The sequence below is a fragment of the Falco punctatus genome, assembly GCF_963210335.1.
Source record: "Falco punctatus genome assembly, chromosome: 4".
In the NCBI taxonomy this organism is placed as follows: Eukaryota; Metazoa; Chordata; class Aves; order Falconiformes; family Falconidae; genus Falco; species Falco punctatus.
In genome coordinates this window covers 22,053,120-22,080,129 of record NC_137583.1, presented here as the reverse complement: position 1 = coordinate 22,080,129, position 27,010 = coordinate 22,053,120, and the positions used below count along the sequence as shown (strand labels likewise).

The 27,010-nt window shown below is 44.0% G+C and overlaps 1 protein-coding gene across 4 annotated transcripts in view; it reads right to left on the bottom strand.

Moving 5' to 3' along the window:
* LOC308062775 (contactin-4) overlaps window positions 1-27,010 on the bottom strand; it is a 357,825-nt gene that overhangs the window by 36,041 nt on the left and 294,774 nt on the right. For all 4 annotated transcript variants that reach the window (XM_080384699.1, XM_080384697.1, XM_080384696.1 and 1 more), the window contains 2 exons: window positions 26,634-26,784; window positions 5,721-5,848 (listed from right to left, as the gene is read on the bottom strand). In XM_080384699.1, coding sequence (XP_080240825.1) covers window positions 5,721-5,848; window positions 26,634-26,784 — 279 coding nt within the window. The remainder of the gene's footprint in view (window positions 1-5,720; window positions 5,849-26,633; window positions 26,785-27,010) is intronic.

The window sequence follows — 27,010 nt, the reverse complement described above, 5'->3', positions numbered from 1 at the left end:
TACAAAAATGTGATCTAAAATTCACACAACACCACTGTGGATTGAGTTTATGAATACCCAACAACAACAAAAATCAGAATCGTGGTAACATGTAAACATTTCCAAAAGAATAAAATAATTCTCTGAAAACCTATGAGGGATATCATTCAGACTGCATAATTCTCTATCTGACTTTGATCTATTTTCTGAGTTTTATTCTTTAGACTACTATAACATAAACATGGGATTAATTTAAATGTCTGTCAAGACCCTTGAATTTCTAAACAGAGAATACATTAAAAAAATATCCAATTCAAGGCTTTATACTAAGTTGTCTTTAACACAATTATGGGGGGGTTATAATGACATCTTCAAAGGTAGAAAGAGCTACAAATGACTGAAACTGCTCCTGTGAAGTTCAATAGCCAGCGTTCCGCGATGAGCGCGGCTGGTGCACACACACCTGTGACCAGCCCCTGCGCCGTTTAGCTTCAGAAGGCTGATGGGCACCAAGGTATCAAAGTCACCTCAGCCCAACCAAAGAACATTATGCACAAATAGAAAAGGAGGCATAAGCAATTCTGTTTGATTGCATGAGTGCTCGTTAGCACACACCAGCTTACTGTATTATGTGGAAATTAAGCCACAAATGACTTAAGAAACCCTGCACCGTGCATTGTCATCCACGTTCAAAACAAAACTTCTGAAACACGCAATAGCAGACAGATGGTCAGTCATTAGAGAGCAGTGGCTCTCCACTGGTGCATACCTGTGGAGCTGGAAAACAAAATTCTTTTCAGTTCTTTAGAAGCAGTAGAACAGTCATAATCTCTGAAGATGGAAAAAACATTATTCCTTATCTACTGAAACAATCCACAGCAGCATAAATCTACTCCAGCCCCATGGATACCAGGCAAGCGCAACACATTTTCTGAGGAACATTGTTCCATAGCGATCAAGTGATGTCAAAATGGAGACAAGCACAGACGGCAAGATGGGCCGGGAAGACCATCCCATCCCACCGACACTATTTTCACAGTGTGTGAACACTGTGTCCATGCTGATCAGCACAGCACTGCCCGCGAACTATGAGCCCAGCTGTTTTTAAAGGACTTGAATAACACAGTAAGAATTGCAGGTTTAAAGGTAGTAACATTTGAGGACTCTGAAAAGTTACCTGATAATAGGCCAGAATTTACAGCATTTCATTAAGTGTTTCACGTTTAAGTCAAATACACCAATTCAACGTTCACACAAAGGAATAGGCTTGGAATGGAAAATATGTAGTTTTGTAGAAAATAATTTGGATCACTGTGCTGGACAAAATCAAGACTATCAGTCTATTCAAGCATGAGGGAAAACTAACCTACCAACATCATCTTTGTATCCTTTTCCTGCTAAAGTAATGTGTATACCAACTAACAAACATTCTCTGGCTTTTATTGCCTTGAGCCCTCCCATGACAATCCAAAGGAGACAAGCTAATAGCAGTAGGAAAATGTTAAAGGCGGCTCATAATTAAACAGGCAAATAAAGTCATCGGAACTTCCCTTGTCAGAGACGCAACGATGTGACCAGAATTGCTGTACTTCCCAACCAAACCAGAAACATACGGCCTTGTCCAGGCACTCACATACAGCTTCTGTCCATTAAACCACCGTGGTGAGGGTTGGAAAGGACAGATCATCCTGGTCTGCAGTCAAAGGCAACTGGATAATAAATGGTATGAAAAGTCATCTCTAGCAGGCTGGAGTGCTTTCAAACCTGAAAGCATCCCTGTTGTAGGACAACCGCTGCCACTGCTCCTGTGTGGCCAGTTCCACACCACACAGCTCCAGGTCCACAAGCAGCAGCAGCTCCGCTTACCTCTGCGACCGCTCGCCCGCCGGAGCACGCCACATCGCTACTGCCTGCCTGGAAAGTACCAAGGACCACACCACAGAGATATAGGCTGCGGAGTCAAGATGATTGATCAGATTTATAGATAAATTTATATCAAAAAATAATATAAATACATCCATTAAGGTAGATAGATGGATTTATAGCCCAGAACACAGCCAAAGGGAAACAGATGTTTGAGAAGCAGCCACACACATCCACAGCGGGTGCCATGATCCATTCACATCCAGAATCACCAAAGCAAAGCTGGCCACAGGCTCATCAATATATTTAGTGTGTCTGCTGGGAAACAAGCTATACAACAAGGATTTTCCCATCCTCTGAAAGAAATGGTGATGATACGCTATTATTATCTGCATTCCTGTCGTTTGCTCATTTCCACTGCTTCTTCTATACCTAACGCTGCCAGAGAAACTTCATTGGGGTCTTAGTAATTGCCCAAGCTGGGATGCCAGCATCAGGAGCCTCTCCTCAAACTTCCTATATTCAGAGCTTTTATAGCAATGTCTTGCAATTAGTTTCCTATTTCAGAGCTGCTACTATATAGCCAATTTATATCACTGCATTAAATAGAAATAAACTCATACTGTATGGTCCATGCCTGTTTACAGTATTTGTCATTTAATCCCCTGGTACTGAGAAAGCCTACAGTCTTTCTGTGTGTTGGAAGAATTGAACATTTATCCTCAAGGACAGGAAAAACTGGGAAAAGATGAAAAATTAATATTTATATACTACATGTAAACTCTGAACACTGTCTGTGGGATTCTTCTCTATCCTTACAAAGTCAGCCCTGCTTTTTAATTTAAAGGTAAAACCATACATGCAAGTTTGCAAGATTTTGGGTCTTGGAGACCAGAGCAGTTCTCATTTAGCACCAACCAACAGAACAAACCCAACCACAATCTCACCGGTTCAGAAAACCACCAAGGTTCACCAGTTCTGGCAACAGCATGTTAATACACAGCCCTATGGGCACCTGTCAGAATTTTGTATTTTTAAGCTGTCTACTCATGCATAATATGAATATTTATTCACCCCTCTCTGGTTGTTTGCCAGAGATTTATTTTAAGCTCCTTGGTTCCGGTGTAGCAGATATTCTCCTCCTCCTCCTCCCATCCTTGCCTACACTGTTTTTGACACTGTCGGCATCTCTCCCTGAGAGAGAAAGAAGGGGGTGGATGGGGGGGAAGAGAGAGAGAACCTGCAATATTTATGGAAGAACACAGGAAGGTTAGAAAAAAATGTCTTCTGACCTTCACAGTTTTTTACTCAATGACATAAGATGAGGTAGAAAAGAATATAAGCACATCTTAGGTCTAAAAATTCATCAGCTGATAAATTAGTCTTTTTGTACACCACAAAACTGAGTTAAAAGAAAGTATTCAGTCACATTTCTGTCAAAACTTGCTGGTGTTTTACTTAGGGCAGAGAAACTCAAGCATTTCAGTATAAAATACAGTATTTTACACAGTTCATTTGGAGTTCAGAATAGTTTCTGCTCTTTTATACTTTTTATGGGATAGACTTTGAAATTGCATTTCTCAGTTTGCTGTTAATATCCACATCTTGGGCTTAAGAGTTTATTCTCTGCTTCATGCACATGTGTCGCTCCCATTAATGCTAATGGAATCGAGTTAAAACGGAGCACTGAGGGAGAAAAAAGTACTTGCTAATCCTTTATAACCTTACCGCAAAGAAAAGTGATTTGTAAACCACGTGAACCCAAAGATCAGGTACAATAGCTGCTGACTATTGTGCTCGGAGTTACGGGCTATTCCTTGGGTACTGCGAGGAAGAAAGGATAAGCCATGAACTACAGAAGCATGACTCTTCCGTAACAGAAATGAAACACAGTCCTATTTTCAATGATTGGCTTTTTCACGGTGGAACAAGCGGTCCCTGAAGCGCAGGCCCCCAGTCAAGCCCTTGGTGCCTTGCAGCACTCGGAAAACCGGGACGACCTGAGCCGTGCCCAGCCCAGGGGTGCGAAGCCGGTGCCCCTGCCCTGGGCACGCACCACCCTCCTGCTGTCCCCACGGTGCCCAGGCAAGAACGTTTGGGCTGGGTTTACCATTTTGCTCTCCAGTTTTGCTCTGGGGCAGACAGCAGCTGATCGACACTTTTAATAATAGACAGGGTCTTTGAGATGTTCGTTTCTCCTGAGCGCTGCTTTCTTAGTTATTTGCTGTGGGTGCATCCTTAGGACAACACAGATTAAGAAAAGGCAGAGTCAGCTCACATAAAGATCTAATGCTGATCTTCACTTGACTGTTTTTATTTGCAGGAATCAACAAGGGCATGGACAAGTGCCATACAAGGTATCTGAAACAACCCCAGCCCCAAAGAACTCTTGGTGTCCATATGCTACAGCAGAAGACATGAAGGGATAACACAGTCCCCCACCCTGGGGCTGCACCGCCAGCCCCTTTGCGTAAGGGAAGCAGAAGGGCCAAGAGCCATGAAGCGCAAGCCCAGAAACATCCCATCTAACTATAAATACCTGACTGGCTAGCTAAGGCAGAGACAAACATCTTGCTCCGAGAAAAACCTGCTGCTGTATCACTGTCACCGGCAGTTTACAGCTGCAACAGGGGCTCACCAGCTTTATCAGCACTTGTTTGATCTTGGTATTACTTGCTGAAATGTGCTCCGACTATAAAACCCACAGATTAAAACCTTTGAAACATTGAAAACATTGAAACATTTTAAAATATTCCCTATATACCATATAAATAATTGATGGGGAGAGTCTCCAACCATATACTATCCATCAATGCCAATATATGGGAGAATTAAAACTGACAGCATTAGAGCTCTGTGATTGATTTATTGCTTTGTAATCAATCTTTCCTGATTTGTTATCCAATATAGTTTTTTCCCCAAATAAGGAGGAGATAGAAAATGATTATAGGTGTAATCATCTATATGTTCATTGCCTGTAATAATTCATCAGACATTGGACTACTCATAAGCAGGTTAAAAATTAATTTAAACAATGAGAGAGACCGGCAAATGTATTATCAAATGATTACTTTAAATGTCTTTGTCAAGCATTACAGCTTTTACTTTTGAAAAAAACCCAGCATTTGACAGATAAATTCTGAATACACATGAATAAACCCTCAGAATTCCTGAAATGCAAAAATTCAGCCCTGGATAAGAAATAATGACAATAAATCAGAGTTTGTGTGCCTTTTAGAAAACTATGACATTGTATTGCAAGGGTGAAATTCCTGCATCGTTCTGCAACAAGACAAGATGTATTAAGAGTTCAAAAGGCTATTTAAAAGATGATTGAAGTTTAGGAATAATAAGAATAAATGAAGTTCAATTAGATAAGACATGTTTCTAATGGACACCACCCAATCTCAGCATGCCGAGGGCAATGTTTCTCCACAGGAATGCTATAGCTTTATACAAGTCCTTTGCAAAACTGAATCTTTGGATGCAGCTGGCTGCAGCAACACCGAGTATTTCTCAAGCATGACTAGCGGCCATTGCTAAAAACAAGTCATATAATGGCAGGGTCCAGGGACCTGGCTTTGTGTCACAGTTCCCGATTCGTCTGCAGTATAATTTTAAACCACGTGTGAAAACAAATGCATTAACTTGCTGTAAGCACCATCAGTTAGTGCAACCACAGACACCTCCTTGCTGTTAACGTTGTCTCCCACCCACAAGGCTCAGCAGGTTTCTGAGATGCAAAAGACACTTTAATCTCCCCAGGCTCCACTCGCATCAGCATCAAAGGGGAAAGGTGCAGCATGCTAGGGCTGCTTGGGATGCTCTTAAACACTAGAGATAGAGTATCAGTCATAGGCAATAAAAATGACAATTACCTTTCACAACCAAGCTGCCTGTGCTGCTTGCTGTCCCAAAGTGGTTTGTGGCCACGCAGGTGTAACTTCCCGCATCAGATTTGGTGACGTTGACAATCCGGAGGCTCCCATCATCCAAAACAGTGATTCTGGAAAGACAACAGACACAAGTTGTTGTGTTTTGTTTTTTTTTTTTCTTTTTCTTTTTTTTTTTTTTTTTAAGTCAACATAAAACTCCTTCAAGTCTGCGTGAATTATTGATGGTTTGAACAACAGACAGTCCATTGCACGTTACAGACAGAGTTTAGCTGACAGAAATCTCCCAGGACGCAGTTCATAAATACTGAATGCATCATTTACATGAGTTTTCTGTGTCTTTACTTGAGGGCAACTTTAATTTACACACCAGCAGCTTGTGTAGGTCTTACACGTGTCTATACTTTGATATTCAGCACTCACCATGACAACCCTTGCAACATGTGATACACAGGCTACATCTAAAAATCTCCACGCTCGCCGCTTAACAATGTAAAAGCTTCTGCCGAACAGATGCAATGAAGCAGGTGTTTCACTGCTGCTTTTTTTCAAGACGGCTGATGGCTTTCCAGCAAGGGTACCACGCTGCCAAGCTTCCCCTCCATGCTCTCCACCTCTCTGCCTGCAGCAGAGCTCAGCCTGCGGGGCTTATCTGCAGCTGCACTGGCAGTTTAAAAAACATATAATAAAATCCTATTTCATTCCCACCCCCTCCTCACATATGCACCCCCCACCAAAACGGTGGTGTTATCTGCAGTGGCGCATGGCTCCAAGGCTCACAAGGCAGGTGAGGATGACGGGTTAATCCCCAGGGTGACCCCCGGCCCCTCTTGCACAAGCGCTGCACGTCGGGCTTTCCCTGGGCTCGCAGTCAGCTTTGTCTCCTCTGCCACTTCCTTCTGCTCCAAGTCAGTGAAAACAGAAAACCTGATTCTGCCCTGTAAATCCCATAGAAACATTAATGCCTTGTGCCCTGTGGAGGCATAATCTAAGGACACATCAGAAAAGCCTTTCCACCAGCCAAATACCACTGCTTTTAGCAAAATACCTGGTTGTCTGCTCAGAATCATGCCTCGCAGCACAATCTGCTTTCTCCCCTCCAGCCACTTTCAGACCTGTGCTGAAAATCTTGTGCTAATCCTGCCTTTTTTTGCTCAATTATTTCCCAATTTAACTAATTTGAGAGTAAGGAAAGCAGCCTTCCTGCATCTCTAATGCCAATCAAACTCTGCACAACTGGGCTGAGAAATCAGGAGCAAAGAAACTTTGCCAACGATACCTGCACCGCTGCAGAGATGCTAAGATGGCTCTTCCCACCCAAGAGCGCATGAATCGGCCTGAGGCTTTTCTGGCAGCCACGAGACAGTGCTGAGGCAGCTGAAGAAGTACCAGCATGACACGAGGCACGACCACAAGCGCAAGGGACATCTGCCCACATCAGCCGTGGGGCTCCCCAGGCTCCAGCTAGCTGCAGCCTCCGAGCTGGACATGGTCTCCAGTGAGACTCGGGAGACGTCACCTCGCCTAAGGGCGCCGGCGCCCTTTGTCATGCCGTGTCTTGATGGGCACACACGGGCTGCTCGGCCCACATGCACAGACCTGCTTCGAAAAATGGGACAGTCTGAACGTCTTTACAACGATGGTACTGAGTGAGGAGGAGGAAGAGGGTGCGAGATGCTCTGACAGCAGCCACTGGATCGCTGTCCTGGCAGCCCTCCCTGACCTGCTCTTGCAGCAGCACGACAACATGCAGGCCAGCTGGCAGAGGCCAGGAACAGAGGTTGTATTTCACACATCAGTAGCAGTGATATTAATAGAAGTTTCTCACCTAGCTTATAGGTCTCCAAATTGTTGCAGTCAGTAACATTCACTACTGTAATTTATTTTTGCAGGAGTCCAGTGCCATATATTTGCTTCTGTAGCAGTTGCTCCAGCTCAATAATTGGAAGAGAGCAGCATACGGCTACTTGTCTCTTATCTTCACTATTATGTTGGCACAAATCAATGCACGTATTACATTAAACGTCTGCTGGAGCACAGGACTTGCCACACTGGCCTCCAGTGCAGAAGCCTGGGCAGCAGCAGCATCAGGAGATCCCAAGGAATTATTTACTGCTGTTATCAATTTCAGGTCTTCGGAAACAATAGTGCCTTTCAGAAAGCTGAAGGTGCCCTTGGCATGCATTAAAATTCAAATCAATATAAACGATAGAACAAGCTCAGCAATATGCTTCAGCCCAAGCAGGACCACCCTGCTCCAGCACTGCCCCTGCCAGGCTCTGCGCTGCCTCCTTTGGCATTTTTGCCATCCTTAGAAATCCAGAAAAAAGTGATGTTTTAGACTATTTCTGTACAGTTGAGATTTTATTTTTATTTATTTATGTTTTACTTTTATCCATATGGTTGAAATCTATTTATGGGGTAATCTCTTCCATAGATCATTTTAATTGTATCTGTTGATGAAGCCAGCTCTAATATCAAATCGTAATGCCTTTTCTGTCTTTGTCTTTCTCATGCTATTGGTTTCCTTCTAACTCATCTTTATTCCCATTGTAAAATTACTTGGCAGTTAATGTGGACTGGATTGCTGCAGAGACCACCTTTGGATGAGGAGATGAGGACAGTCAATCCCCCATCATCTCTGGCGCGTCTCAGGGAGCCAGTCCTGTCGTTACTGCCTTCCCTTTCTAAGCGGAAAGCCGTGGCCCCGCTGGCTTCACAATTTTAACACACACACATCCTTCAACCCTGGCAACATGCTGCAAAGAGTTCAGGTGACACTTGCACCGAGTCCTCCAAAGTCCCAAACCCTTTCCCCAGAGAGCCTCCAGGCACATTTAATTCTCATCAGGTAACTAAGTAATTCCCTGCACACCCCTGTAAACGACCAGCATTAAACCTGACAAATAATTGTGCAAGTTAACTAAATTTCTTTTAAATAAATCAGCCCATTAAAACCTTACTGTGTCTCATTGATTAGGAGGCCTTATGGTTATGTGGCTCTTTTTGCTGAAGGTGCTTTTCTACACTGAATGTTTTGTCCTCTAATTTGAATCCAATGTGTTAGAAGTTAACAAGTAATTATTTTAACACTTTGAAATTTGTTACAGTTAGTTGAGGAAGTAGGAGGGACTTTCACTGATTTTGCTAATTCACAAATTTTCTTTGCAGACATATCTGCATTAAACGAGAGAAGACGCTCATTTTAGGCCACTGAGGATTCTCAAACTGCTAATTGGCTTGAAAGCAAACATCTCTTCATCAACCACTTTTAGCAGTTCGGCTCAGAAAGTTCTTTCAAGACATAAAGTTCAAATTAAATGAAGTACTCTTTGGTATGCTTTCTTCCTTCTCTGAAATACACCCCCAAATGTTTTCTAATAAGATGCCTAGGAAGACATAAAAATAAATGACATTTCCGATAAACACACATTACTTCAGAATAAAGTTTTGGTTGCTGAGTATGCACCTCTCTTCAAACCACTACAAACTTATAAAATGAGCTACTGACTTGCTATTGAATGCTCTGGGTTCCCTGACACTTCTAACCACCGCAGTGGTAACAATAACTAAAAAATGTAAATCTCTTCTCATACAGGCTAATGCAATTGCTCTACCGATAACCTGGCTCGTGGTCATTGCTAATATCAGAGAAAAATCAAAGAAGATAAAAATACCCGTTTGAAAAAACAGACGATATAAGATAGTTAGGCACCCTTATATAAAGAAAGGTCATCTATTTTAAACATAGCATTCGTAAGAGACAATCTATTGGTCTGTGTTGTCAACTGGAGATTTCAGGTCCACAGAGAGCAGAGACACATCTGAAATTAGGAGATAAAAGGATTGTTTGTTTCCTAAACCGAAGCTTTGGGTTCTACCCCAGGAAGAGCTGACTTTGTCAGTGTTTTGATCAAAACTCTTCTGGGGACAAAGGACCTTTAAAAATGCTGAAAAACATCCCTCCCTAGCCTTCCTTGCCCCCCCCCCCCCCCCTTTTTTTTTTTGCCACTGCTGTAGCAATCATAAAAAATTACAAGCTGAACACTTTGCATTACCCTAAAGAAGCCTGTCTCAAAACCGATGGGCACACACTTTCCACAGCAGCTTCTTGTGGATGCTGCATGATGTTGATGTTGATGACTGCATGTGCCCTCTGCCAGCTCAGCAGCAATGGAGGCATCTAAAAGCATTTGTCTGGTTGGTGTGAACCTTGAAAAATACATGAAGGACAAAGATGCATCTTTATGGATGGTGATTATTTAGGCGTGTGCTACAACTGCACAGAGCTCTGCTACGCAAAGACATCCAAGCTACCTAGAAAGGACCACCTTGGCATCATGGCCGCATCAGCACAGCCCTCTGCCTGGATCAGGACAGCAATACGAACCTGCTCAGTGTCTCCAGCAGCAGCTGGAGATGAATGGCAGAGGTCAGGCAGAGCTGGAGCAGCATGAGAAAAACCAGCAGCGTATAATGATTTTGGTCTGATCTATTAGCACTTAGTTTTCAGCTCATGATCCATCTGCCATACCTGATATGTTACCCACCAGCAGGCTGTGTTACCTCCAACCCCAAATCAAGCACAAAAGGTCTGATTCATGTAGCTCACCACAGCATCCCCCACTGCTGGGCAGGATTCCCAGGAGCAGATAAATATTTTGCAGTCAGTAACATATGCATTTAGAGATAGAATATGTCCTGTTGAGATCAGTAAGAGTTTTATCACTGACTTTGTGAAAACGAGATCAAGCCCTTATTTGGAATATAAATGACTGAAAACTGCAAACTCCCAGAGCACATCATAAAACTGAGTATCAGTAATTACCTCCAGCCCAGCTCCAAGGAAATCTGACCTTTGGGCATCCGGATGCATCACTTGCATCTACCAAAACATGCCTACGACCTGCTGCTCAGGCTTGACCTCATGCTTTGACACAGCGTTTGCTTAAAAATCCCAGGCTAATTGTATCTACTGTAACATCTTGCTCTGTTGTTTAATAAAAGAAAAATCTATGCGGGTCCAAGAAGCAAATACCTCAGCAGTGCACAGCCAGGGGTTGTTCGACCTCTCCCGCACCTTGCAGCCGCCCGGTGAAAGCCTTCGCAGGGATGAGCAGCAGGTCCATGCGCTAACCTTTTCATTGCGAATTATTTTCTAACTCGCAATGTACACACATCACTGACAGAAGACCTGCACCAGACAGATGATAGTGCGGGTATCCCTCAATACATTCTTCTCAGCTTGCCCTCTATTTTTCTGTTCAGCAGATGGAAACATGTGGAATATGAATGGGCTACAAACGCAGTACATATGGCAGGTTGTGTGTGCGACAGCAACAGTTGCATTCCCGAGGGATGCAGCACGCAGGTGAGCAGCGCAACTATGGGACTGCAGATTAGAGCTCCAGTGTTTCTGAAGCAAAGTGCTTATAATTATAAAATGACTTTTTTTTTTTCCCCTCTCAAATGGTTTTATTAGCACTGCTGCAATGAAATAACCTATGTTGCTTCTTATCTGATAATTTTAGCATTTTAATTTATGAAAGACAAGCATAACTACACTTGCTTTCACTGTTGATTAAACACATGCATCTGAAATATTTCATGCTTAGCCAAGTAAATATTTCCCCCCCCCCCCCCCCAGGAAACAATGCTTAGGATGTCCGATCCTTTTTCTATTACAGGGAGAAAAGATGTCTTAGAGTAAGCATTTAAATGAATGTCAGCTGGAAGAAACACACACTGAGTGCAATTTGAGATAAAACTACCATTGATCCCTTCATGTACAGTCTTTGTGGCAGTGGTTGACATGGCTATTGAAAAGAGACTGTGGTGCCAGAGTTCTTCTAAGAGATAATCCGTCTTCTGAGAGAGGATTTAGGTTAAATGTACCTGTGAAAAACAGTGTATTTCAGGCGACATGATGAATGGCCTATTGTCCATCCTCAGAGCCTTGCTTGGGCTGGGTGGGTTGGAAGCAGCCGAAGAAAGCAAAAGCACCAGGCAGACCCGACTGCAGTCTCAGCGGAGTATTTGCTCAGCCTCATATGCACAGCTCATAGACAGGAATATCTAGAGCAATTTTTAGCCTAACAGCAACTTTGCTTCACAGCACAACTCTACTGCAAATGTAAATGATTCCAGGCAATTGCATTATTTATCAAATTATTTCTATTTCTATCACATGCCTTTGTAGCAGTTTATTACCTTTTTAATAACGCTTCCCATGCAATGAGGCAGAGACTGGGATTATTAAAATGATGTCGTAAATGCGGTATTGGCCATTAGGCTATTTCAGGAAAACACAGTAAAATTTACAAGTACTCACAGGTTTGGCTGCGATAGAGAACTCACTGCTCAGAGCATAGCCCTTCCTGAAATCAGGGACACTGCTCACGAGTACCTGCTTGTCACTTGAAGAACGGGCTGGTTCAGAGTATGGTCCACAGCTAAGAATTTCTGTGGCCCTGGGACGCTGTCTTCCTGTGTGACTACAACCTTTATGTTGCATAAATAAATAACAGTAAGGTCAGAGCTTTCTGCTTCATGACATTAATCTTCATTAAAGTATATGCTGAGGTCAAAGCCAACTTCTTGGGGCTCTGCTCGACACCCTTGATGGTCCCTGATGTGCAGGGAAGACAGGGCGAGGGCAGAGCCCTGGACCCTAACCCCCGCGCAGTGCCTTGCTGCATCATCTGAGACTTCCCACCCTGCATCAATACTGGCCAATAATGCTCAGCATCCCCTGTCAAGCTTTCCAGGCTGGGACTTTGCCCAAGTCCTGAAACTTGACACATTTCTGAAAATAGGTGAGGAAGGGATGGTGTCCACACTGCCACCAAGGTGGGACATCTTGAGAGCTATGTTCAGGCAACATGAGCAGATGGGACAAGCCTGGTCCACGTCTAAGAGCTGTTAGGATAAGTCCATCAGCATTACAATCATTTCCATTTGGTCATCCACCTAAACTCACAACTGATGTGCACAGTTATACCGCGCAGTCTTCTACGCACCTGCAACTCCTTGTCCAGCACCTGCTAGTTTTGATTTAGATAACCACCTACAGCTGCTTCGGTACTTATTTGTCTATAACTACTTGTCTTTTCATGGTTCACAGAAAAGCCTGAGCTAATTTACAGCCTCAGTCAAAGCCCATTTAATTTAGTGCATGTCTTGGTGAAAGCAAGCATTAGATAAGGCCTTTCTTTTCCATGACAACTGGCAGGTCTCTTAACAGCAAACTCACTATAATTAATTTTCAGGTAAGAACTATATTTGCTCAAAATAAACTGAGGTAAAATCCTGTTGCATTGAGTTCAGCAGAAAATTTCCCACAAGCTTTGCTGGAGTCACATTTTAAATGGAGCTAAAGAGCCTGAGGATGCAGTGTTTGAACTCCTGAGGTTGCGTGTGGCATAACTACACGGGGGTGCTGGGGTCTCTGTCGTGGGAGTGCCTCTCAGTCTAAAAACTAGATCTATTTTGTCCAAGGGAAAGCACTGGCTGGAGAAGGCACTGAGGGATGCCACCTTTGCACCATTTTTACTGGTACATTGGAGTCATGAAGGACACCAGGAGGTTTACTGCTAAATTACAGCAGTTGTGAATTGGCTAGACATCATGGTGCACAGAACTGGGGTTGACTTGGCATTGTCTGTGCTCTGGGACTACCAGAGGAAAGCACAAAGAATTAAAATTAATCTTTTGGAAGATCCTCTATGTAATAGCTGCTCTTGCCTTGCTGCATTGAAAAATACAGAGGACTACACTTCTTTTCTTACTTAATTCTCAGTATTGATCTCTGAGAAAATACTAAGAACACTTCTTCCAGGAGTGTGAACCGTTGTCTGTAAATGTGGTTTCATTTCAGGCTTTTCATTTACAGGCTTGTTAAGTATGAAGAATTAAAGGTGAGGAGAATATAAACTGTGATTCTTTCAGATTATCATAAAAACATGTAAATATTATCCCAGAGAGAGAAAAGAACATATTTTGCTCAGATAAATATTTTTGAGAATATACTAGGGGCCCCTTTGGCAACATCAAACAACATAACTCCACTGAATTCAGTATCAGCTTAAAGCAGTCACGGATCTGGCATCCTAAGTTCTCCCACAATTCTCTTTTTCAAGAAATTGTTTATCTGCAGTAACGAAGCAGTCCAAATAAATAATACTCCACCAGGCCTATATTAATATCTATAAACACAAAAGCTGTGTTTTGTCATCATCCTCACTTTTGTCCGTAAATTTTAAGACAAGTCTGGAAGTGACAAAACCTCATCCCAAAGGAGTGGTGCATCGGGAGGGAAAGAAGGGAGCACTTACAGATATTAGAGATTTCATGTAAATTGTTTGAAGATGCCTTGAGTCATAATTCAAATATAAAAATATCCCTAGGTTATCCAAGAAGAACAGTTCTCTACAAAACGTCTTTCTTAAGGGATGCTGATAACAGGAAGAAACAAATGAAAACCAAACACCAGCACTGCTAGGGACCCTGAAGGAAAGGAGGCGGCTGTGGTGAATTTCAAATAATAGAAACCTTTTGCCTTCTCTCCCTTACTGCTCTTTTTTCACTACGCAGAAAAATAAAACAAATACAGTAAGAAAGACCATGTCATGAAAATAAATATTTGAGGAAGCCGATCTGAGTAAAGCAAAGGAGAGCTTGTTTTTACAGCTTTCATTCCTGAGACATGAGGCAATGATATTTGAGCTATATGGGAAGATTTTGCAAGTCTAGAAGCGTCCAATGTACAAAGATCCAATTTTCCATTGATTTTGGTGGGAAATAAAGACCACCCCCCATGGGAAACTGCCCTTTGACATGACTCTTCAGCTTCACAGTTTATTTTTACAGACTTATTTGGCCATTTGCTGTGAACTGTGAACACCGCAACAGCACCATGAAGGATGGGGGTGCTCTGCACCGGCAGGCCCAGGACTCCCCTTGGAGCAGCTCTTGCTGGTGGCAGTGGAGGGGCAAAGCAAAGCACACTTGCAAACCGGCCCATGAAAGGCTAAAACGTCCCTTCATGCACAATTACCCACCCAGAGACAGGCTGCTCACCGCAAAGCAGGCTCCTGAGGATGCAATGGGAACCTCACACAGAAAGCGGCAGGTGCTGCGAAGCCACTACTGCATTCAGTCTACCTAATGTTCGGTGAAGTATTTGCTGTGCTCATTCTTCCAGTGCCTATAGCCAGAGGCACCGAGATTAAGTGACTTCTCCTACTCTATGAAGAGGGACAGTGGAAACGTGAGGAATCAAATTTGGAAGCACAGCCTCCAGCCACCCTCAGTGACAACTCCTTCCCCGGCAAGGACAAGCCATCCCCCTCTACCTACAGCAAATGCTTCAGAGGTTTGGAGAACAGAAGCATTAAAGAGAACTCCATGGAAGCTCATAAAAATTATTCTCTTATGAGGAAAAAAAAATCCGTGCAAAATTTTCTGTGCATCAGCTGCTGACACAAACCATTTCTGGAAGCATTCGTGAGATTAGAGCAGAAGCAGTAAAAGCATTCTCAGCTTATTTGTTCCAGCTGATACCACCCGAATAGAAGCCCAAAGGCATAGTCTTTCAAAGATAACACATCTTTCCCTCTAGTTTCAATGCCCACAGTACAAAGATAAATTACCCACTCCACTTGTAATTGACATTAACATAATTCGCAAGATCCAAAGACACATTTACATCACTTAAAAATGATGTTTAAATAATCATCAAAAATATTACCAAGTCTGGTAGGTTGTCTAAAAAGTTCATTAGGACTCCTTTTCCCGCTGTAGACATATAATTATTGCCTTGGAATTAAAACATGCGTTTTAAAGTGCGGCCCTAACTGCAAAATCATTACCTTCTTGCTCTTAGTCATGAGAATATCCAGGAGAAGATATATTTGTTAATAATTTTTTCCTTCAAAATGCTACAGACTTACTAAAATCACTGTTAGTATTTTCTTCAACTGGCGGACAAACGTGAACCACACATCAATTTCAAATTGCATTTAGGAGACTAATTACAGACATTTATTTTTGAAAGTGTTGGCTGCAGCATGTGATCACAACAGAGAGAAACCTGCCTTGCTGCCGGGAGCCAGGTCCTGCCGCCTCCGGCACAACAGTGCCGCGGGGAGGAACTCACTCCGTCCTGGAGCATCTTTACAGACAGGGAGAAATAATTTGTAGCCGTATGCACGGTACCTCGAGATGAATTTAATATAATGATAAAGATGAGACACCTCAAGCAGGAAAAGCAGCAGCTGTTTAACAGCATGCGGTGAGTGACAGCGTTCCTGTTAAGGATGTGTAAACATGGGACACATCTGACTGTGCTCTGAAGGGCTGATGCCTCCAAGATGGGGCTCACTGGGCACTTCACCCTCCCCTTTTGCCTACCTCTGCATGCAGGGTTCTACTTTAAAAAATAATTATAATAGAAACATTAAACTATATAAATATAAAAATAAATTAATAAAATAATTTCTAATTTAAAAATTAATAAACAAGCCCACAAGGAAAAGCCTGTTGACTTCTCTAGATACCTCGGGTCACAGCAGCGCCGCCAGTTCGGTCAACCACGGCTGGGCTGTGGTCACAAACTCATTCCAGCAGCAGCAGCGGTAGTAATGATGTCCTACATGTGTATCAATGAATACTACAATAACCCACGCTGAAAAATAATCTGCTGGGGAAATAGGAACAGATTGCTGATGTTACAGGAGAGCGTGTCAAGGTGTGAGAGAGTGTCTCATGCCTGGAACACCAGCTGAAACTTGGCACAGGTTGGGGTTACACCAGCATCTCGGGTGTGCGCAACAACAGTTTGTGGCTGGTTATAGGAAATGATCTCCGAGCTCTACAGGGGCAGATAAATGAATGCACAAATTTTAGTGATCATCCTACATACAAAATAAAATTGCACCGAATCTGGATTCCAAATAAATCTCTAACTCCTCTGAGGTATCCTTTCGCTATAGACATTTGCTCAAGAACAGAAGGAAAAAACAATTCAAGAATGAACTGAAATCACCAACTTAACCACCAGCGGTGAGGAAAGGTGCTTGTTAGCAAGCATCTTCCTTAAACAAAGCTGATGACAATCAGAAAGCTGCTAAAGCAAAACAGATGGACAGCCAAGCTTTGCGTAGAGACCATTCACAGGGTTGTGCATACAAGTATACGATAGATATCTCAAACTACCAGAGGAACAGAATTTATTATCTTTGCCAGACACATGGAAAGAAAACAGGTCCCTGTAACTACCCTTAGGAAGCAAGAAGATGGTGACGGTACAGCAGAATTGACTGGTTTTCACCGGCAGATTTCAGATCACACAGATCACTGGCTCTCAGTGTTAGTGCACACTAAACGACGAGTGTTTAGTGTTGAACTGATGGACCCACAGCCACGACAAACTTAGGTTAAACAGTGATCTTCCAGAACAACACAGAGCCAAAACCAGCTGGGAAACAAAGAGTCCATGGCCATGAGACCTTCAAGCCTAGGACAGCTGTGGGTGCCCCATCCCCGGCAGTGCTCAAGGCCAGGCTGGATGGGGCTTGGACCAACCTGATCCAGTGGAAGGTGTCCCTGCCCATGGCAGAGGGGTGGAACTGGATGGTCTTTCAGGTCCCTCCCAACCCAAACCATTCTATGATTCTATAACTGCTTTCCAAGGCCTCTTGACTACTGAATCAAGTGGTTTCCTGGTTCATTTTAGTTCCCTTTTTGCAGAAAATTGGTTAAAGTAAGTTGACATGCCAGTTATTTCAGATGTTCCAATGAAGTAGAGCTGTCTTCTGCCATTGCCTTTGAAAACTAAGATGAATGCTGCATTGTCAATTCAAACTTCAAAAAGCTATTTGCAGGGTGTCATTTTTCATTTTGCCTAGGCAGGATGTAATGAAAACCCGACAAGTTATTGATGGTTTGGTTACCTGTCTGCCTTAAAGAAATTGCAAAGGTGCTTTATTTAAAAAAAAACAAGACAGTCAACACAATTAATGCAAAACAATGATGGGAAGCATCCTTTGAGGTTTTATTTTCTGCTGAAGTGTCACTAGACTGTGTGTCCAAAAGCCATTGCTGGCAATTCATCTCTCAAGTAATCAGTATAAAAATATTACTACAGTTTGTACCCTGGCACTAGATTGGGAAAGATGTGCTGTTTGTCCTATTGCCATTTTCTTTCTGGCTGTTTAAAGCAATTAACCACTAATTAGGAAGTCTGAGGCAACAAATAAAAAATTGGAATTTATACAACCCGCTAAACTCAAGACACATTGAAAGATAAGAGAAAAGGCTTTCTCTTCTTGTCTGATTTCATAATTTTTCCTTCTCAAAATGACATAGTGTCAAAGTGAACATGTTAAAATTCCCATTACAAAAATAATACCTGAGCGATCTGTAAATCAACAACCCTTTTAAGCAGGTCCTGAGGATGTGAACTCTCCAGAAAACCACGGCTAACCTCTCCCAGAAAAGTCTTGCTGAACAGTTTTGCAGTGCAGAAGACAATGGGAAAAAAACACCCCAACCAATTGAGAGCTTTCTGCTTTCCTTTGGCCACCGCCACTCCAGCTCCTGGGAGGAGAGGCTGCTGCTTTGGGCTTCACCTCGTGGCTCCTGCCAGCTCTGTGCTGGCCTGGGCACTGAGGACATCCTTCAGCATCCTCTCCGACGCAGCTGGCAGCGCTTGCCTGGGCTGGTGGTGTTCTTTATGAACAAATGAACATTCACTGCCCGTATTAATAAGCCGGCAGGCACAGCTGTGCATTAGCACATCCAAGAGGCTTTTCAGCTACAGCTGCCGGGTGTGCTACAGCCCCAGGCATGGGGCTCCTGATTGTCCCGGCACACCCTGAGCCGCAGAGCACGTCACCTTCGCGGGGGCTGGGGTTATAGGGCGGCTCTCCTCGGGTTTTTGTACACAGATGGGCACAAAGCCCCGAGTCCGCATCGGACTCGCACTTCCCCTTCCTGGCCTCAGGTCCTCACCTGCCTTTCAGAAGTTCCTAGGGCACTGGGACTTTCAAAACTGAACCTACCCTTCTAGATCATCTCCAACTCTAGGCTATGGTGGACAGCAGCAATGAAATACTTGGAAGAACCTGAACCTAAATTACTTAAATCCTGAAGCCAATTTTGAACACAAATCTGGAAGTGCCTTCTCCCTCCTGAACATTATTTGACAAGGTCTGAGCTACCTGAGCACTCTTTACATTTCCAAATGCTTCTGTGACTGAACTCAATGGGTAAATGCCACTATATGTTGCTTTTCTGTGCTTTTATTGGTTTTCAGCTAAAATATATATATATATATATATATATAAAAATCTTCCTGCTTTAAGCAATATGGCTTTGTGCGTGCAAGAGTGTGCTCATATATCACAAAGCTTGTCAAGACTGCAAGATAATGGGACCAACTGGGAAAATTTCCATGAAGATAGTGAGTGTGCCTGGAGTATCTAGGTCAGATCCTGCTCTAACAAAGTGCACTATGAGGGTCCCTTTATACAGAAACTTGTTTAATTAAGATAACAGATGTTGCTATTATGCAAGTCATACTGAGTGGCTGTTTAATTGGACACTTCCATATTCTTTGCTACCAGCACAGAACATCATTTGTTTTTTATGAATTTCTTTCCTTACAATTAAACTGTATAAACAATGCATGCACTGTATATTCACAGAAAAGAAACAGCTCTAATGATGTAAGGGCTTTACATGAACAAGAATGGGAGAATGGCAATTTGTTTTGGGGCTTAAAAGTACAATTATTTTTCTGTCCTAGACCCAGTGCACGTCTGGTGGCAGGGTAAATGTGACTTCCAATAGCTCTAGGAGAACATTAGGAGTGAAGACCATTGTGTACGTATTTTAAACATTTTTTACTTCAAAGGAATACACATTAAATTTTGACGCACACAGCTCTTACCAAGGGCATGAGGGAGCTGGCAGCACTGCTGGCCCTGCTGCCCTCCTCATAGCGATGCCCCGAAGCATCCCGGAGCAGGGCTCTCCCACACCGTGCAGCCACCGGAGCAAGCACTAGCCCAGACCAAAATTTCCCATCCAGCTGCTGTACCACAGCCTGTCCCCCTGCTGTGGCTAATCAACACATTGGCTGACGAGGCTGGCAGAAATACAGAATTTCCCTAAACAAAAGCCGTCTTGGTTTTCCTGCACACAGCTTGCAGTTGGGGGGCAGAGGAGCAGGAGCGCAGTGGGCAGCCAGGGTGGACCGAGAGCGGAGCAGGACAGCTCCCTCACCCGCTGCAGCCACAGCCTCGGCTCTCAGGAACGACAGTGCGGCCCTCCGACAGACTGAGATCTAAACCGAAACGCTCTGTGAGAAATAAATACATGTAATTATTACCATTACGGTATGTAAATTAAAAAGTCATTTCCGTAAATCCAAAACAAGCACCTGAGAAAAGAGGGAAGGCTGGCAGGGAAGCGATGCAAGCCTTGCCTTACCAAGTCACCCCTTTGCAAGCAGCCCTAACCATCCCTTCCAGCGCTACTCCAAGCAAAATCATCCCATGCCACGAGCAAAATACATCCCTTGACCAAATTCATGAGAAACTTTCTTAAGATACTCCAACAAAACGGCCTCGGGTGGTATGTTATCAGAAGACAGTTCAGCCTGCACCATGGAGTGACAAAGTGCCCCAGTGTGTCGGCGCGGATGACAGGACCAGTCTCAGCTCCAAGGTTAAAGCCCAGAGCTCCTCCCGCCCAGCCCCCGGGTGCTGCACACCCACCCGGCAGCACCTGCAGGTTTCAGGGCTGCAGTGGGGTTTTTTTCGTGGGCTATAGACAAACATATGAAAATTAAGGGAGATCTAATTGTTTTGAAATGAACTGCTTTAAATTAACTGCTGAATTAAGTGTTTTAAATTATTTCAAAAATGCTTTCTGGTGCACAGTTCAGAGAGAATTACAGTTCCATTGCAGGATGTTCCTCCAACAGTTTGGAGCGTGGGAGCAGATGTGACAGAGGCTTATTTTAATTTCAGCTGGCAGCGGTCTATGTAGCTCCAGGATTTGTCTCTAATCACACACAGCCCGATTCTCCCCCCTGCACCCAGGAAAGCTGAATGAATGAACTGACGACTGCAGTGACTCCCAATTTTCACCACTGCAAGGATGAACTACTCGCACTTGCAACCAAGCACAGTTCTCTGTGGGAGTCTTCATAATTATGAAGAAATTGAAAGGTTTCTGTGATAAGATCACCTGAAAATAAAGGTTTTAAAGCACTAGTCTCAGTAACAAATTTATCTAATGTTGTTGCATTAGATGTAATTGAATTATTATGAAAGGATTAAAAAAATCCTGCAAGAACAATCTGACTGCTGTGACTTCCCTTCCCACTCCTGCTGATGAAAAATATATGCAGTGCAATGCCAGGAAATAATTGTCACAAATGGGAAATAACCACAGACAGGAGGATGCTTGGCTTCAGGAGTTTAAAGGAAAGCCCTCCATTAAGGACTTGCTTTCATTCACTTATACAGGGACTGTCAATTAATGGAAATTTTTCCAGACTTGTGGGTAACTATGGATTTCTGCTTTATATTGGTAAATCTCACGTAAAATTATCCCTACCTCTGTAACTCCCACTGATATCTATGAATGATTGACTTGGTTTCTGAGACAGCTTTGGAGCAAAGTATAGGCACCGTTCAAATCGTCTGTCTTTTGCATGGTGCAACAATTGCAGAAGACCATGTCTCTGTATGTAATGCCTGTATGATGCCTATATCTCTGGTATACAATGCCTGCGATGCTATGTATTTTATATCCAAAAACTCACTTGACATTGACTACCTTATTTCAAAAAATCAGGGGGATGAAGGCTTAAGATTATAAGACCAAAGTGCTGCTGAGATGTAAATAAAAAATGTTAAGTCCTGGTTCTACAGTCTGTGCCCTCCTCACTTGATGAGTTTTTGCCTGGTTTCGAATGCCAGCCCTCTCTGGGCAGCTGGCCAGCAACAGTCCCCACCTCGATCTCACAGGATTCAGTCCAGCATCACTTCTGAGTCACACTGATGTAGCTGTTCAGGAGAAAAGAGAACCTAGGTAATGGGATCCCAGCTCTCCAAAACCTCTTCTCTCCTATTGTTAAGTCTGAATAAAAAGATCAGAGGATAGACATGAAAATGAATATGAAATATCAATACAGGAGAATAAATGGTAAGTGAGAAACATTCTGAACTCAACTCAAATGTTTCTCTCTGAGGAACGTGCCCCATAAGACGCCCAAAAACACATCACAGTTTTGCAATGACCAGAAGACACTGCTTCCACTTTGAGCTCCCTGGGCTTGCTGGCTTCTGGAACAACTCCCTGCCAGCTGCAGATCTCAACAACTCATTCAGACTTCCAGGTTATAGGCACAAGAGTGCATCCTAAAAGGGTAAAATGACTTCTGCCTGAGCAGTGTGCTGGGGCAAGTGGGTCCTGAACACTGCTTGTGCACTACTGTCTGCAGTGATGCAGCCTGCCCAGCTCTGTGGTGGCCATTCCTACTCAAGGTACCCCTGTTCCTGAGCCAGGCTTTCCCAAAGGGCCGCGGTACTTCAGTCACGCCTCCTGTCCCGATGGTGTGGAAGGTGGGTGTCCTGCTTTCAGCTGGGATGGAGTTAATTCCCTTCCTAGGAGCTGTGGTTCAGCTCTGCTGTGAGAAGAACGCTGGTAACGCACTGATGGTTTTAGCTGTTGCTGGGCAAGATTTGTACAAAGTCAAGGACTTTTTGGTTTCTCGGGCCTTGCCAGCCGGCGGCTGAAGGGCACAAGGAATCGGGAGGGGACACAGCCAGGACAGCTGGCCTGAACCAGCCAAAGAGTTAGTCCATGCCGTGGGACACCGTGCTTGGGACAGAAACTGGGGGGCTGGCCGGGGCCAGGGGATCGTGGCTGGGGGACTGGCTGGGCATCGGTCAGCGGGTGGCGAGCAGTTGTCCTGCGCATCACTGGTCTTCCCTTCTCCCTTTGCCTTTGGATTTTATCCTTTGCCCCACCCTTCCATTATAACGGTGATGATGATGATGGCAATGATTGTTGTTGTTGTTACTGCTGTTCTTTCTTTTCTGTCCAAATTATTAAATTGTTCTTATCTCCCACCCTCGGGTTTTACATTCCTTCCCGATTCCCTCCCCATCCCTGCGTGGGTGAGCGGCTGCGCGGTGCCTGGTCGCCAGCCGGGGCTGGACCACCACAGTGGGGAACACTGTGGCCGCAGCACACTCACCTGCTCTCACTCTACCAGTGGCCCTGTGAGGCCGCTTTGCGCAGCGGCATTAGCAGGACTGAGGACCTTTCCCACAGAGCGTTAACAGCTGGTCTGCACCGCAATGCGAAGGGAAGATCAAGGACAGAAAACAACCTCTGTATCTTTACCCATACAGAAACAGTCTTTGTTTCCAAGCAGCATCTGCAATATATCTGTATTTGTGCTATAGCTGTTTCTATAGAAAATTTACCTTCTGGAGCCAGGCTACTAACATCATTTTGACTCAGTTTGGCCTCCCAGGCAGGATTTCCATTATTATGGAGATGAACTGCCTTTAATGACTGCAATAATATAATTGTACCCCAGGGCGGAATTTCTAATAACACAATTGCACAGTTCTCAACCACCAGTAAGAGATACCTTCAGGGCATGTTATTCATTAGGGGTGCAGTACACGCTACCTCAGCCTCCAGAGAAGGATATGAAACCTAAAACAATAAAGCTCTCTTTTTTTCCATGGTAGTCTCTGCTGTCTGGGCAAACACTGAACACACTTAGCTTTGCCTCCTGGACAGCAGTAGCCTCCAGAGCAAGAGTCCCAGCAGTAAAATCTGATGCACGCTAATTCCATCTCCAGCAAGGAGTCCCCAGTTCCCTCCACCTGAAAAGTCACACAAGCCCCAGGAGAAACGCTCAAGCAATCGCCATGGTAGCCATCAGGTTGCACATCAGAATTCAATGGAAGGACTGATACATTAACGTTGCTTTTAACTCCACCTGGAACTGAAAAGACCACCTATATCAATTAACCTTCACATGATCAAGTGCAGTTTGGAGAAGTATCCAGATGTTCAGGTGCCTCTCTGAAACTCCAAGGACCCTAACATCAGTTTAACCAGAGTTTCTTCTCCCACGCTCATCTAAAAGTTCTGTTTTGTGTCCCTACATGAAGAAATTTCTGCAACAGCTTTTCTTGGCATCTTTCTTCCTATATTTCAACAGATTTTTTTCAGCAGCCGAGGAAGTTCTTGTCTGAAGCCCACACGTAAGTGTGGGTGTAGGGAAGTACAAGGACTGGACTCCAGTCAATGCTGCTGTCCCCCAGGATACCGGGAAGGAGATAATATTTCAGCAACTGAAGAAATCAGAGGCACAGCAACGTCAAGCAGAGGACCAGGCACTTGGCCTCTCCTGCCCGTGAAGTCAGGCATTGCTGATGAACAATGCCACGATCGTATAGGGCAATATAATTTTCTAATTCAGCATTTCACACAGCATCCAGGTCCAGACCACAAGGACTGTGTGGTTAATCAAGGCAGTGGCGAGGATTCAACACCCTTGTCCCCACGAGAGACACAACCGACCGTGTACAAGAACTAACCAGGTCCAACTGTCAACTCAACGGAGCGGTGCTCATTAAGATGTTTTTGCCAGATAGGCCCCGCTGGAGGACCTGGCTGGCAGAAACCCCCTGGGCTGAAGTAGCAGGAAATTTCACACCTACTTGGGCACATTTCACGTCTGGTTTCCCACTCAGGGCTCGGTGCCCGGGTGGGAGGCCCCTGGTTCTGGTGCGGTGTGCTTGGGGGGAGCAGGGGCAGCGTGGCGGCGAGCCCGCCACCACCACCACGACCGGCACATCAGTGGGTTCGTCTGAGCTCAGCACCAAGCTGCTCAGAGGCGTGTTGTACTCACAGCCCATCCTCCCAGCCACTGCCTGAAGCCTGGGCATGGGGACTGTCACCAGCGGGCAGCGAGGTACAGACGACTTAGCAAGTTTTTATGACTATATCTGCCTCTCGCCTACGTGCCTCGGGAGAAGGTTGGTCAGGAAAAGGCTGTAGGTACAGCCTTGCACAGATGTCTGCACCCTCCAGGGGTGCTCTGGTGTGGCTCCCTCATGTTACTGGGGTGTGACTTTAGGGGACAGTGTTCCACCAAGGGGAAATAACAGTGCCTCCGTTTCCCAGCTGGCTATTTTCACAAAGCTTTGAAGACACCTGCTGGTTTTGAGGTATCTCTCTTCCTCTCCTAACCTTGGTGGAAACCAGCTGAAATATCTAACAGCCAGTTCAAATAACCAGTACCAAAGATATCTGTAAGTAAACGCACAGGCAACCCGAGCTCCCACCCAGCCTTACGCTACCAGTGCATGAGCCATATTCCCTTGGGAAATCAGAATCCAGAGGTTTATGCTGTGTTAGAGTGCTCAACTTTTAGGGAAGTTTGCAGATGAGAGAGTAGCGCTAAAACTAATGAAATAACCACTTTGTTGTCAGCACTGCACAGCAGTGACCAAGCAATAAACACAGCACTCAAACTTCTCTCCTTTCCTGAGCCCTTGCTCAAATAAACTAACGTTTTCTCTCTCACTCCTAAACTAAAATGAGGAAGAACTGGCCATACCTAGGAGAACAGTGTCAGAGAAAACAGTGTGTTTCAGCTATGGACTGTGCCAGCAAGGACAGGGACACAAATGGGACCTCATGGGGCTGACACTCCAAAACTTCCAGTATTTAATACTTCCTGTTCTTTGCACAATCTTCACCAGAAGAGCAAGTTATTTCAGTTTTAAAAATCAATATACCTTGATCTATTATAACTTTGACCTCATGTAGCTTTATACCCCGGCTCAGTGCAATTGATCAACCAACTCTTCTTATCCCGAGAGACCAAGTCGAACAGTCCATAGACTACAGCTTTGTAAAGAACAGGTAACAGGAGCCAAACAAGTTAGAAATAGGTTGTTCGTTATTTTACTCATCTGGCTTTAAATGAACTGCAGCTTTTCACATACTCTTCATATACATCACCATAATATATATTTCAATGTACATTAAAAGCAGGCTGAACGGAGCAAGACTAGACCTCCCAAGATAAAAGAACAGCTCTAACAGGTTTAAGCCTTTAAAAGTAACAATTTCCTGTAATTTCTGGCTTTTTGACCTTTACTAATAGGACAGGATTTTCCTCACCAGTCCTAGTGGTGCATGACATTTTGGAGGACTGTCAAGGATGGCTCCCTAGGTCCCGCTCTCAGGGGCTGCGCGAGCAGGACAGGTAACACAACCACGCCTCTATACAGTAAACAACAACTTACTGCAAAACCACGCATGTGAATTTGAAAGGTAGGGTCCTACTACCTACTAATGCTCTCCTTTTAAAATAATAAAAAAAAAAAAAAAAAGAAAAAAGAAAAAAAGAAAAAAAAGACTTGGCCGGCCTGAAAAGGTCGCCTCCAATTCAGGCGTTAAGGCTGCCAAATATAATTACTGACCCCAAATAATTCCTGTTTGCAGGACATTGAGTAATGTACCAGAGCAGTGCAATTTGCAGTGGAGTGGTTTATCTCCTGGGAAATTTTTTGAAAACCACTGGCTATTTAGAGCAATGCAGAGGCAAAATATTTGCTTTTTAGAATGCATCGTTATCAGCTTCTGGGCAGGGATGCTTTAACGGTACACAGAGACTGGGATGAACACAATGGGAATAGAAAACTCCTTGAGACTGAACACTAGCTGTTCTTACATCTATTTGCAAGTCAATTTTGGGAAGCTATTAATGACAAATTTAGCTCTCATTGCTGAAAATCCCTGGGTTGGAGCAAACTAATGAAAGAAATGGTTACTTTAAAACATTACCTCTCATTTTCTCTTAGGATGTCTCTTCCTTTCTTCCAAGAATAAGTAGGTCTAGGGGAAGCTTTCGGCTTACACTCAATGATTACTTCACCACCCACTTTAACAAGAGTTAACTTCTTCAAGAGTGTTTTGGAAAAGTCTGGACCGACAGCTGGAAAAAAAAAAAAAAAGATTCAGAATTCATTCTGGAGAAACCAAAGGCAGCCTCTTTTGAACATTACAATAATCCAGGGCTGTTTCTCACCTGCAATTCCTAAATGATCTGACTTTATGAACTCTGTGCATGTACGGATGGGGCAAATAGGCACCTGGATGCTTCAGCTCTTTGGTTGTTCAGAAATTCACACTCAACTACAAACCTCAGGACCCAGTAACCT